Source organism: Cebidichthys violaceus, unplaced genomic scaffold (assembly GCF_023349555.1).
Source record: "Cebidichthys violaceus isolate CVI_PGR_0920_01 unplaced genomic scaffold, fCebVio1.0.p SCAF_5, whole genome shotgun sequence".
NCBI classification, from domain to species: Eukaryota; Metazoa; Chordata; class Actinopteri; order Perciformes; family Stichaeidae; genus Cebidichthys; species Cebidichthys violaceus.
Window position 1 is genome coordinate 173451 of NW_027176705.1, and position 13533 is coordinate 186983.

The following is a 13533-nucleotide window of genomic DNA, read 5'->3' on the forward strand; positions in this document are numbered from 1 at the left end:
ATTTCATGCCTAAGTTCAAATTTAAAGGAACAGTGTGTAGGATTTAGGGGTATTCATTGGCAGCAATTGAATCAAATAGTCATAACTATGTTTGCATTAGTGTAGAATAACCTAAAACTAAGACTGTTGTTTTTGTTACCTTACAATGAGGCTTTTATATCTACATAGGAAGTCCTCTTCACGGCGTTCGCCTTGTTTCTAACATTATATGAAGGCCACTGTGGTTCTCTGATACGTAAGGAAAGGGGTGAGCGGAGCAACCTCAATGCTCGATGGCACTAAAGCCTTCACATTACTCCTTTAATGTGGTAGTTTGGTCACTTAGTTTAGGGTTAGTGAAGAGAGTTTTGACTGTAATTCTAGATATGTATCAATAATACCACACCCCCCATCTAAGTACTACCAGCCAGGGTTTCAGAACTACCTTTGCAAAGGTGTATAATATTTTTTTGCAGGCGAATCGGAGCACATTGGGCTTAAAGAGACAGGCACTAAAACGGAGCGTTTCAGACTGTACATTGTTTTATTTGAATATTAAACATAATGAACATGTTCTAGTTGAAACAGAACATATATAGAAGTATGAAGCTGAAAATGAGGATGAATGTCCCCTTTAAAAAGGTCCAATATGATTCAGAATAAAAATGCTCCTTCTGATGTTTTGAAGACAAAACCTGCATTATGATACTGCATCTACTTCAAGAATAGGTGTGTATGTTTCTTCTTCTACCCACCAACAACAGAAACTATTTTTTAAACTACAAATACCAACTCATATTATGCCATTAGTATGCTAACCGATTTTAAAATGTGCTATGGTAAAAAAACAAACTCAGACGCTACACGATACAATCTTGCATAACAAATAATTGCATCGTTCCTAGTTTGAAAAAAATAAAATACATATCTTTCCAACATTTTTGACATTTCATAAGCAGGAACTGAGTAAAAAAAGCAGCCCACCTCCAAAATAGTAACTCTGATGTTTATTTTGTCAGGAAACCCTAATTGTGACTTACAATCAAGTCTGAATTTTTCCAAAAAGACTTTTGAAATGCAATAAAATGTCTAAATCAAACTGTATGTCCACTGAACATCCTTCCCATAATTACCGTTAGAAAAATCTATCTAAAACAAATAAATTCAAATCAAAAACTTCAGTAAACACAAATAAATATAAAGAACAAAAGGCTCAAAAGGTGAACAGTTTGGAAAAAGGACAAAAAACAAAACAAAGAACTTGTGTACAGTAAGTGAAATCTTCAGAGTACACAAGTACTTATAATTTATAGTAGTGAGTTTACATCAGGAACAGTTCAGTTAGGACCTGCGGGCTCCAAATGGAACAAACCAAATTAAAGATTCATAATGAAACTTACACAACATTTGTTATTATAGACTTCTAAAATGTTCCCGTTACATCTGTTCATTTAGCCACAAGATCCCCCTGAATAATGTTAATGTTCATCGTCAAGAGTACAGCTCAAATCCAATCATCAAATGTAAGAAGCTGCTGCTCGTTAGAAACAAAATTAAAAAACAATTGAGCCAAAGCAATACAGGATATTATGATGTTGATATCAATATTTGAGAGTAAAGAACTATGATGACGAGATGTTTTGGAAAACACACATTTTTGATTAGTATCCCCTAACTTTGGTTTAATTGAAAAGAAGATGACATTTAGTGAACAGTTTTGAAATTGAAAAAAAACCACAAGACCAAAACTTCCCTGGTCCAAACAACAACAATGTGTATAATATTTATGAAGGTATAGTAAGATTTGGTTTTGTAGAAAGCATCGAGATCTATTTGCATCAGGTAGCGAAAGTATCTCTGCCCATTTTCAAATAAGTGAGCGGGTTGTGAAGTCTGAACCTCAGCCAACTCCATCGCCCCTTTCCTGTCCGCTGTAAACATCTCAGACGAATGATATTTCGCAGGACAAAAAAAACATTGTAGGTACAGTATATATATATATATATATTTCCTTCTACAGTAATTTGCATGGCTTTGCTAATATTCACAGCAGTATAAATGACTGACGGCTTCATCCAAGTGTCAGTATTGTGAATCAAAACGACTATCAAAACTGACAAGGCTATAGTGAAGAGACAGTGTTTTCATGCTAAAGCATTTGAAATAATATCTCCATTAATTCAAGAACCATAAAAGTCGTGTTATTACATTACTGCAGATGGATTTTCTAAGAATCTACTTGTTTGAAATCAACTTGCAGAGACTTGAAACATGCTTGAGATTGTTGTGTCTACAAGCAGGAACAGTTTTCAAACTCTCGCAGTGAATCTGAATACAGTACGTTCCGATATTCGAAAATTCAGTCTGACAAAAAACATTTTGTTTCCAGGCTGTTTTCACACAATAAATCCCTGAAGAAAACAAGCAAACATCTCCAACATCAGGAGGACAATCATACAAATTTGCTTGTTTCTTTCATTCATAATAATGCAGTTTATTCTAAATTCACAGATAGAGGAAGCATCATTGATCGCCGAGACAGTATCAAAACTGTGTAGAGTAGTCTGATAGACTTCGACATGTGGTTAAGGGTGCGTTTTCAAACTAAACTATTTGGATAAGTGCAAGAAAAGATCAGGGATTGAGTTTAAATAAGTATGTTTGTTGCTTAACTTACGTAACTTAAGTAGTAATTACTTCATGCAAGTTAAAAGAAGTCAACACGTTGATCAACACATGGATCACGAACAGCGGCCTCCTGGGTTAAAGTCCTGCGTTAGTTTGACTCATCCATCCACCCCGACCTCCTTCCCATGTGGACTCGCACCCAGCGTCATAGTTTGACAGGTCGGGCCACTGACCAAGCTGCCGTATTTGAGGAGTTGGGAGTGAGAACGGGTTGTGAAAATAATAAGTTAAAATTGACTCTGAATAATCTACAATTTTTGAATTAGTTGGCTAAAAGAACAATAAACCCATATATATATTTTGAAGAGCAGTTTTGAGAGTAACAATATTATTTTCAAACCAACAAGGACGTTCATTTTGTAGTGATGTGAAAAATAAATGGCGGATCTGTTGCGGTGTATCTGTACACAGAAATTGTTTTCCTAAACCACTTAATCTCTTAACTACTCCCGGATGTTCATAAAGTAAAATCAACAAAATATTTCTGATATAACAAAACCGTAGATGGTGACTGTAGACAAGGACAGAAAAGTTGATAAATATGAACATTGATAAGAGAATAAACGTGGTAATAATAAAGCACTGGATCAACCGGCACAGTGTTTTCAGGTGAACCCCGTCGTCGAACTGGTGCAGGATTTGGACTGGAGAAGGTTAACAGTTCAGTGGAGGAATAAGGTGACCAGTACTCCAACATCAGGTCAGTGAGTGAGTGTGTGTGTGTGTGTGTGTGTGTGTGTGTGTGTGTGTGTGTGTGTGTGTGTAGGAAAATGAGGAAAGGCAATTAGAGATAAAAAAGAAACAGCAGCTGTATCTTTAAGTGGACGGCAGTTCAGAGTGTGTTAGAAATAAACCGACAAGTTACTGGACTTTCCTTTTCCTCAAGCGGTATCGTCTCCTCCTCTGCTTGTACAGGTGGCGGAAATTGATGAAGAGTCCTGGAGAGGAGAAGAAACGGTCTCTGTCAGTATTACCTTCATAGGCTAGCAGTCATCTTTCTGTCACGGTAGACTAAGGCACCAAAAGGCCCGTTTGCACAGCGCGATCATAAAGTTGCCTTAATTCCTGGATGAAAATCCAATTAAGTCACAGTATCCCCAATACAGTCAGATTTAACTATATCTCTCTATATGATTTGACAAACTAAAACCTAAATAGCATAGCCTTGTTTCTAGTGAATTTACCAAGAAACACATACGTTAGATTTTCCAAAGCTGATTCATTATTGTTCTTTTCATACAGCAGCATCGGCTTCTACTCAATTAATTACACGATGACAATCGATGCTTGAGTTTGGTAATCCATCACAGTGACCATCATGTCTCCGTTTATCTTTCAAATCAGTGTGGACTAAAACAAGACTAGATTGAACCCTATTGCTGTCTATTCAGGAACATTTCCTGCATGCATGTTACATCAATGAACATCCTGAATTTAGTCAAAAAATATTTGATAACTACCGTCTACCATAACAAAGAAAAAAAACATCTGCATTTGTATTTCGGATTTTTATCAACAAGTATGTGTTAACGGACGTCTCACCCAAGAACATGAGCACCAGGTAGAGCTGCAGAGTGTAGGAGAAGCTAAAAGAGTGTCCCAGGAGCGCAGGGAGGGGGAAGCTGAACAGACGCGTCTCATCAAAGATGGGCAGGGACTGGATCACAGCCACAGCTGGAAACACAAAACGACACACTGTCAGCAACAACTGACATGATGTAACCATAACACCTCCTACAATAAGTCTATCATAAATTGTGTAGACAAAATACTGACACCCAACCCAATAAAACTCCCATATTTTAGCTTAAAACTGATATATATTCATATTATTTTCCGCTTTTACTGAGTTACATTTACATTTTTCAACCAACTTCAGTCTTGATCATAACTACTAAATATTTATAATTTTTTTACTTTTTAAAAGCTTTGTTTACGTATTACCAATGTTTTTTATGTATAAAAACCCACGAAAAATGTATAGTTTTCTATATCTATGCTGAGGTCAATTTTTATTTTCAGTCTGAAATATGTCAATGATTAGCAACAACACGGATTTTGATGAATTTCTTTTAGATATCTTTTGTGCAGGAAACCAGGAAAATAGCACGCGTTTGCCAAAAAAATGTCTCAATCTCGTGGAAAATAGTAAAAAAATACAATTTTGAAGCCAGGGCTCTAGAATGAAAGCCTGATATAATAGAATGTATAATAGCATGCACGGCAGTGGGATTCTGAATTTTGAAAATGAATGAATATTTGGTAGTTTAGACCAGGACTGTTGGCTTAAAGATTTAACTTTGCGAAAGTGGAAAATAATATTAATGTACAATTTTATGATAGTTTTTGACACAGACATTTTTCTCACCTCGGACACCAGAGCAACTTGTGTTAAAGCGAGGCACACGGGTTAAGCCACCAGTAAACTAGTCGCTTACCTTCAGCCACAACTCCCAGCGGGTACAGAGGGATCCAGAGGCTGTATCTCAGCCACGTTAACAGCTTCCACTCGGTGCTGATGCAGGCCAGCATGTAGAAAGGGTACCTGACGTAGAGAAGGAAGAGCTGATGTTACGGCAGGCAACATCACATGTTCAGCTGAGAGGGGAGGAGGAAGGGGACATTAGCGGACCTGAAGATCTCGATGGTACTCCACAGGTAGAACACGAAGAAGACGACAGGTTTGTTCTGCATCTCTTCCAGACTGCCGAAGATTACGAACAGAATGACGTTCCTCCCTGCCACCTGCAACATCACAAGAAACAATAAGAAGAGACCTCAGATCAAAGTAAGTCACATCTTAATGATGTTTTAGACAACAGTGTTCTTCCAACTGCCAACTATTAATATTATTTTCCACTTTCACTGAGTTAAATCTCTTAAACAACTTCAGTACAGAATCACGGTTTATAATAGACTTATTAAAGGAGCTGATGTTGAATTTAAAAGAATTTGGGAAAAAAAAACAAAAAAAAAAACCTCACAATATGTGACAAAAGGGGTCCACATACTATTGGCCATGCACTGTATGTATTTTTCCATATTATTACCATTTACATTAAATGCACTTTGTTTCTTGATGACTTCAAGGTTGAAGGTTTTGCTGGAGTTTCTTCATCACGCTTGAAATCACAGTAAAATGAGAAGCGACCGACCGACTCCCCTGCATTACCTGTATCATAGCAGGAAAAAATCCAGTCTTAACCAGACCCAACAAGGGGTTAATGACCTCGAGCACGGCCATCATCTGACAGAAATACATCATATCCGCAGTGGTGTGGAAGGTATCGTAGAACGAATCTGTGGAGGGCGAGAGAAACAAAACCAGACATAATTAAACAGCACATTGCACGGACCCACCATCCATAATCCTCATCATTTACAAAACAAACCCCGTCTGTGTAGCTGTGTTCCTGTTTCAATTCAAATGAGCTCATCTGTGAATAGCTCCTCACACACAAAAACACAGACCTCTCTCAGTGTTTTCTGGACCTCATGTTCTTTATACAGTGGTGCTAATTATGTCCGTCCGTTTTTTGTATTCAATAAACACTCACACAAAAATTGCTAATTATTTTATTTATTAATTATTTGGTCCATAAAATTCAAAAGCGCTTAGGGACCACAATAGTTTGTTTTATCCCTGTTTTTATCTGCACAGTCTGCCGATGCTGCTCTTACTCAACTGTTTCACGCCGAGTGTCTTTTGTTTTCACTTTTACAGAGATCCGTGTGATGAACTGAAGAAACCACAAGAACAACTGACATTAAGAGGACTAAAAATAAACTGATGGATTACCCTTCAAGCAGGTTTCATGTCTCTGCAAGCAGCCGTTTATGGCATACTGCATTGATCTGAAAGTAGTAACCGCCGAGAAGGTGGGAAATCAGTCCTACATCGTACAGTTACACGTAACTGTTGGCAGTAATTATTCTGTTGCTGACTGTGCCTTCCTGTGGCAGATGACCTGGACACACATTTCACTTCATGAACTGACACTGTTGTTTTTTTATTGTTTTTTTTTATACAAACCTTGACCAAGAATGAAGAGTCGAACCGTCATGTTGACAAAGATCCAGGAAAACCCCAAGAACTGCACCAGGTTGTACATAAACAAGTATCCTTTCTTCAGCCCCAGGTAGGCTGAGGAAACAGAAGAAAAACACCTCAAATTAACTGGTTAGCGGTGCAAAAGCTCCTCCTCCAGGATAGGACAGGTCCACATTAATTACATTTCTCTGAGTTTTGGATGTTTGCAGGTGCAGAGCTCAGTGTGACTCACGGTCTTTACGAACTCTTGACTCCACACTTATCTTGTTTATCTTCTCCTCCTGAAAGAAAACCACACCATGAGGATCTCACTCTCAAATGATCCACATGACCTACATTGTTGTTTTACATTCACTGGCATCTTCACTTGTTTTAATACAATGATTGTGAGTAATGATGTCAACGTTCTCATTAGATCCAGAGAAGTTCACTGACTTATGTATTTTATTTGATGATTTGATGAGTACCTTTACAAATAAAAGACTAAATTGTAAATTCATATCAAGCTACTGAAATTCCCACTGAAATGTTAGATATATCTACAGTGTGAACAACTAAACGTTTTTATTTGACAACCAACTTGAAATAGAAAAGCACAATAAAAAAAAACTCAGAAATTAAAGAAAATTTAAGAATCTACAGTTTCGCAAAATAATCAGAAGTTCCAAGCTTCATTCATAACTTTTACTTTTGAGTTCTAAATGCATTTGAATGCTGCAAATCTTTTCTTTGTTTTTAAACCCAGTGTTTCTGCACAGCTGCAGATAAGCTACCCTAACGTTATTAGTGTCACGCTATTAGTAGAATTAGATTCCAGTCTCCTCGTGTGAACTCTAGAGTTCACAATGTTCCAACACTCTATAGAGTCTAGAGAGTTGTTAAGTCCAAAAGGAAACATTTATTGAAAAAAGATAGGTGTAATCATTTCCAAAATTCCAAACATGTTTTTATCTAACATGATATTACGCTTCAATTGTTGGCGTGTAGCCTTTAAAAACACTTTTCTTTACTGCGATCAAAAAGTGGTCGTACTCCCGCTTGTTATATTCATTACAGTTGATTTAATTTAAAAAGACTAACTCGTTTATTCTGAATAATAGCTTATGTAAATTGAGGATAAAAAAAAATGTTAGGGTGTAAAAAATGAATATAAAAAACTAAATATGATTTGAAGCTGAATCAGTGGAAATTTCTGAATCGTAGAAGGGGTTCATAGTAACATCCCAGCAAAGAAGAGAACGGTCAGGCAGCTGATTTGAATGCACACCTTTCCCAAGTTAAGCTTTGCCAGAACACAATGAGCAATGTAAATGTTTGTGGTTTGGCTTTGCAAGGCTAAGCACCAGGAGCTGAGCTGGGGCTAAAAAAAAAAAAAGAAAAAAAAAAAAAAAAAAAAGCTTCACCCTGGCCTCATGGCTGCACCAACTTGACCGAGGCTATAATAAGTCCTTAAAAATGGTTCGCACCAATAAAGACTACATATAGTCATTTCCCTTCACAACATGAAGCAGCATTAGCAGCCAAAAGGCCTTTCCAGGGTGGATCACATTGAACTCGCTCATCAAAGTGGATTTGTTCTCATTTGTGTGTTTTTCTCAGCTCCTACCTTAGCTTGAAGCTCCATCTCTGCGTCGGACTCGTCCAGCCAGCGGTCAAAGTCCGGAGCCAGAAACAGAGGCTTCTTCCCCTGCAGTGTCAGCCGGTCCCACCAGCGCTCCTCCTGCTTCTTGATCTTGATGTCCACCTGACGCTGGGTGGACTTATGGTTGATCTGAGAACACCGTATTAGATCATTTATACGCATCTTAACCGAGAGACACAGAAGGCAATGACATAATAAGAGTAGTGTGTGTATCCAAGAAAGAAAAACAAGAAGACTGTGACTCCCACTGTAAGCACAGTCTATCCGCTACGGATGATCAATAAAAGACAAATGCTTTTAGTTGAGGGGTGGAATAAAACAGCTCCGTCTCAGAATAAATTCATTCATAATAAACGGAATATTCCAGGCTGTGAAGTACCAGCTCATCAAGCCTCTCTCCAATCACAGTTCACTCTGACTTTACGGCAGTTATTTCTAGCGGGTACACTTGCTCAATCAGCAGCACGACGCATTATCACACAGTTGTTCATGTGAAGTATTACAGTTGTGACAAAAACTGGATTTTTTTCCTTCTGAACAGCAAGACAAAATTATACGGAATGTGCAGTTGTATTAGCAGGAGGCTATGTTGACGAGTCAAATAATCTGGTAGGTCTTTCTTGCATTTTTAGTTAAATGCCCCATACATTGACGTTTACACCTATCGTACCAAGTGACACATCACTAACATGTCTCGGAAAGACAACACAACAAGAGACAATGGAAAGGGAAGCTACAAGTGTGCCAAATATTTAATACCAGACACTGTAGGGAAATGAAATGAATCAATAACTGCCCTTCTGCACTCTGGTGTTTCATCTGAATCATATTTCAATGATGCAAAAAAAAAAAAAAAAAAAAAAAAAAAAATTCAATATGACAATTGATTTGACTGGTTATTAGTAATACATGGATAAAAGCTCAATACCTCAGGTCTAACAGGTTCCAAGAACTCCAAACTGAACTCATATTCATTATCTCCTTTAGCTCCATGGCCCTGTGCTGTGGAAGAAGATTACAATGTTTGTACTATAACAACATTAAGCTTTATAATGCGTTTCATACAGAAATTTACATGATAACAGACGTCATAGATAATCATAAAGTCTGTGGAATATTTTACTTATATTTCACATTAAAAAAATGTCATCGTGCAAAAACTTCTCCTGAATTGTTCTTAGAAAGATATTTTTCCTCTTTACATGCAGCAATAAAAACACCAACCTCTGAACTGAAGTGTGTTGTTTTCTTGCAAGCTGATGTCGAGATTCTGAAAAACACAAAGGCAGTCATCACAACCAACCTGACACACACACACACACACAATGAAAAAACAAGTCTGGTTCATATCATATTATATTTGTCTTACTGTCAACAAATCCCATGAAAAGGTGTGTGTGGGTTTTTGGACAATGATGGAGCTCTATGACACAGATGAATACAATCTTTGGCTCCTTGATAGTGGGATTAATTCATTGTTTGTTTTGGTTTGGTAATAAAATGTAGATTATTACCAGATTTATCCTTTACAATAAGTACAATGCGTATTAGGTACACCAGGCTAAACGCACTGCAGTCTAGTTTGACAGCCCTGTACTACATCATACACTTAACAGGCATATTAGAGGCTTAAATGCCGTGCTGCTGAATTGTATTTCATTAAACTGAGAGAAGGTGCTTGTGTTTAGTCTTTCCTCGTTGATAAATGGGCCCAACATGTAGAACGTGCCAAGTGTTCTTCTGTCAGCCTGTTCCGGTTATCATTAAGCCTTTCTGCTAGCAGGCTAAACAGGATACTGAACAACCATTACAAGTCATGCATCTTTTATCAGACGTTTGTCCAACAGATGCGGGACGAGGACTGGAGGAGGAGCAGGACGAAAACCTGTAATCCATGTTACTAATGCAAACACATGAAGCCAGCAGAATGAAGTCAAGTAATGTTTGTTTTAACGGGCTGACATAAATTAATCATTAACACCTGGATGTCTTTTGTACAGAGCTGGGCTGGGTTTCTGGAGTACTTTCTTCTGATAATGATATCAGAAGTATTTGTTTACAATTGATAATAACACAAAGAACTCATCCAGCTCATGTTCAGCCTGCATTCTGCACTAATTCAGAGCTCACGGAGGCGGTTTGGTCATGATTTAGCTAACGCTAGAGGTCAACTTAGCCTAACTAACTGAACACCAGGGCTTAAGCTAGCCGGTTGGGTGATGTGGAACTTACCTTTGCGTCGCTCAGGTCCACCCGGAGATAAATCTCTCCGTGCCGCTGAGCCCAGTACACGTGAGGAGTGAGGATCTGCATCGTGTCTTTATGTCTTCTGATACCTACATGCCATGAAAATGAGGGAAATGTCCCTCTAACGGATGAACTGAAGTCCCCCTCTGACAGTCTGCCAACCCCCTCACAAACACACGCACAAACACACGCACACACACACACACACTCACAACAGAGGGGCTATCACACTAGCTGGTGGAGCATGCTTCCGGGAAGAACAGGAAGTTGCTCACGGACTTCAAAATAAGAAACGTAAATTGTTAAGTTTCAAAATAAAAGTCCTCAAACGGTAGGTTTTAAGATTGAAGCGTGAGCGGACCCCGCCCCGGGGAAAGCGGGACAGGCGTGCGCACCTAACACGGTGGGAACTCCGTCGGCTGTCCCACCTGCGAGGACATACGTTCCTCCCGGACGTGTCAAAACAATACCTCCGGCCTTTTATCTCACCCCGTAGCTGAATCGTTAGGATTTCGGATTAATTGTCTTCACGAGAATCTTGTACGGCTACGCCCTAGGCGTTCTCGTTAGGATGCAACCTTAGCACCCAGTATGGATAGTTATGTAGAACGTCTGTACTTTACTATCGCCTATTGTGAACATTCTCACCATTTATGACTAATTCTGCCAAGTCTTCACTCAGGGAACTTACCTTAGCTCCTCTGGTAGAGTCGGTCGTCACCTCTGTATCACACGGATGAGGGACAGGGAAGAGGGTCAAATTGTTCTAAAAAACCACAGTCTCTAGTTTGGGTCCAGTTACTTACAAATGTTAAGGCTGTGATTTTATTAAAGCTTTTCACACAAAAATCACTACAATTTAAATTCAATGAAACTTCTCTGTAATCCCGGTCTCTCCTGGGATCTCCCCCTCTTCTGCTCTCTCTCTCTCTCTCTCTCTCTCTCTCTCTCTCTCTCTCTCTCTCTCTCTCTCTCTCTCTCTCTCTCTCTCTCTCTCTCTCTCTCACTGCTCTGCTCTCTTACTGCATGTTTTACAGGCTCTCCTCAGTCCGCTCACTGAGAGTTTTTTTTTATTTTCTCCTTTCCCTTTTTATTTTCTTCTTCATGCTTCCCTCTGATAGCAGAAGGGTCTTCTGTCCCCCTATAAGTGAGTAAGACAGAAAACCAGGTCTTCCTGTCCACTCAATGTCCCTGTCGAGTTGGGGAAAAGAAACCCAAACTCATTTCTCAGGGTGTAATGTCCCTGTCGAGTTGGGGGGGGGGGGGGGGGTAAAAAACCCAAACTCATTTCTCAAGGGTGTAATACAATATCTACCTTTAAACCGGGATCTTTAACTTCTTGTCAAGAAATCTGTCCCGTCTCTAGAGATGGGGGGAAAAGCTCAATCTCACTTCTCAGGGTGTAATGTCCCTGTCCAGTTGGGGGGAAAAAGCCTAAACTCACTTCTCACTGTTCTCAGGGTGTAATGTCCCTGTCCAGTTGGGGGGGGGGGGGGGCCCAAACTCACTTCTCAAGGGTGTAATAAAATATCTACCTTTAGTAGATATAGTTTGGGTCTCTAGTTTGGGTCCAGTTACTTACAAATGTTAAGGCTGTGATTTTATTAAAGCTTTTCACACAAAAATCACATACTACAATTTAAATTCAATGAAACTTCTCTGTAATCCCGGTCTCTCCTGGGATCTCCCCCTCTTCTGCTCTCTCTCTCTCTCTCTCTCTCTCTCTCTCTCTCTCTCTCTCTCTCTCTCTCGCTCTCTGTCAGAGACTGTCAGAGTAACTTCTTGTGAAGAAATCTGTCCCATCTCTAGAGATGGGGGGAAAAGCTCAATCTCACTTCTCAGGGTGTAATGTCCCTGTCCAGTTGGGGGGGGAAAGCCCAAACTCACTTCTCACTGCTCTCAGGGTGTAATGTCCCTGAGTTGGGGGGAAAAAAGCCCAAACTCACTTCTCACTGCTCTCAGCGTGTAATGTCCCTGTCCAGCTGGGGGGAAAAAAGCCCAAACTCACTTCTCAGGGTGTAATGTCCCTGTCCAGTTGGGGGGAAAAAAGCCCAAACTCACTTCTCACTGCTCTCAGGGTGTAATGTACCTGTCCAGTTGGGGGGAAAAAAGCCCAAACTCACTTCTCAGGGTGTAATGTCCCTGTCCAGCTGGGGGGAAAAAAGCCCAAACTCACTTCTCAGGGTGTAATGTCCCTGTCCAGTTGGGGGGAAAAAAGCCCAAACTCACTTCTCACTGCTCTCAGGGTGTAATGTCCCTGTCCAGCTGGGGGAGAAAAAAGCCCAAACTCACTTCTCAGGGTGTAATGTCCCTGTCCAGTTGGGGGGAAAAAAGCCCAAACTCACTTCTCACTGCTCTCAGGGTGTAATGTCCCTGTCCAGCTGGGGGAGAAAAAAGCCCAAACTCACTTCTCAGGGTGTAATGTCCCTGTCCAGTTGGGGGGAAAAAAGCCCAAACTCACTTCTCACTGCTCTCAGGGTGTAATGTCCCTGTCCAGTTGGGGGAAAAAAGCCCAAACTCACTTCTCAAGGGTGTAATAAAATATCTACCTTTAAACCGGGATCTCTAACTTCTTGTGAAGAAATCTGTGCCGTCTCTAGAGATGGGGGGAAAAGCTCAATCTCACTTCTCAGGGTGTAATGTCCCTGTCCAGTTGGGGGGAAAAAAGCCCAAACTCACTCAGTCTTCCTGCTGCTTTTATGCTACTCCCTGAGGCTAGTACCTCCTTCAGGTTCATTCGTCACTCACATGAGTCCTCCTCTTTCTAAGTCAGACACAGAACGTAACTGGTTGTAACTGGTTTGGTCCGGATAGAACCGAAGCACTATACAAGTCTCAAGTGACCTTGAGTGAACTCAAGTGTCTAAGCAGGCTATATGTTTCTATCACTTCTATCATGAAAATAAAAAGTTTATGTGAAATCACA

The 13533-nt window shown here is 39.8% G+C and overlaps 1 protein-coding gene across 3 annotated transcripts; it reads right to left on the reverse strand.

The window, feature by feature from the left end:
- Positions 1–971: 971 nt before the first annotated feature.
- Positions 972–13257, reverse strand: LOC137887417 (very-long-chain (3R)-3-hydroxyacyl-CoA dehydratase-like). 3 transcript variants are annotated; one of them, XM_068730390.1, is made up of 12 exons: positions 12000–12017; positions 10593–11330; positions 9585–9630; positions 9289–9362; positions 8325–8489; positions 6951–6999; positions 6701–6811; positions 5840–5967; positions 5300–5412; positions 5106–5212; positions 4210–4341; positions 972–3605 (listed from the first exon to the last, which is right to left on the reverse strand). In XM_068730390.1, exons 2-12 carry the CDS (start codon positions 10671–10673, stop codon positions 3529–3531), a joined length of 1083 nt encoding a protein of 360 aa, XP_068586491.1. In that variant the 5' UTR covers positions 10674–11330; positions 12000–12017; the 3' UTR covers positions 972–3528. The 3 variants fall into 3 exon arrangements, with proteins under 3 accessions (XP_068586491.1, XP_068586490.1, XP_068586492.1); XM_068730389.1 differs by having other exon boundaries at positions 10593–13257; XM_068730391.1 differs by lacking the exon at positions 12000–12017 and having other exon boundaries at positions 11299–11334.
- Positions 13258–13533: the final 276 nt, after the last annotated feature.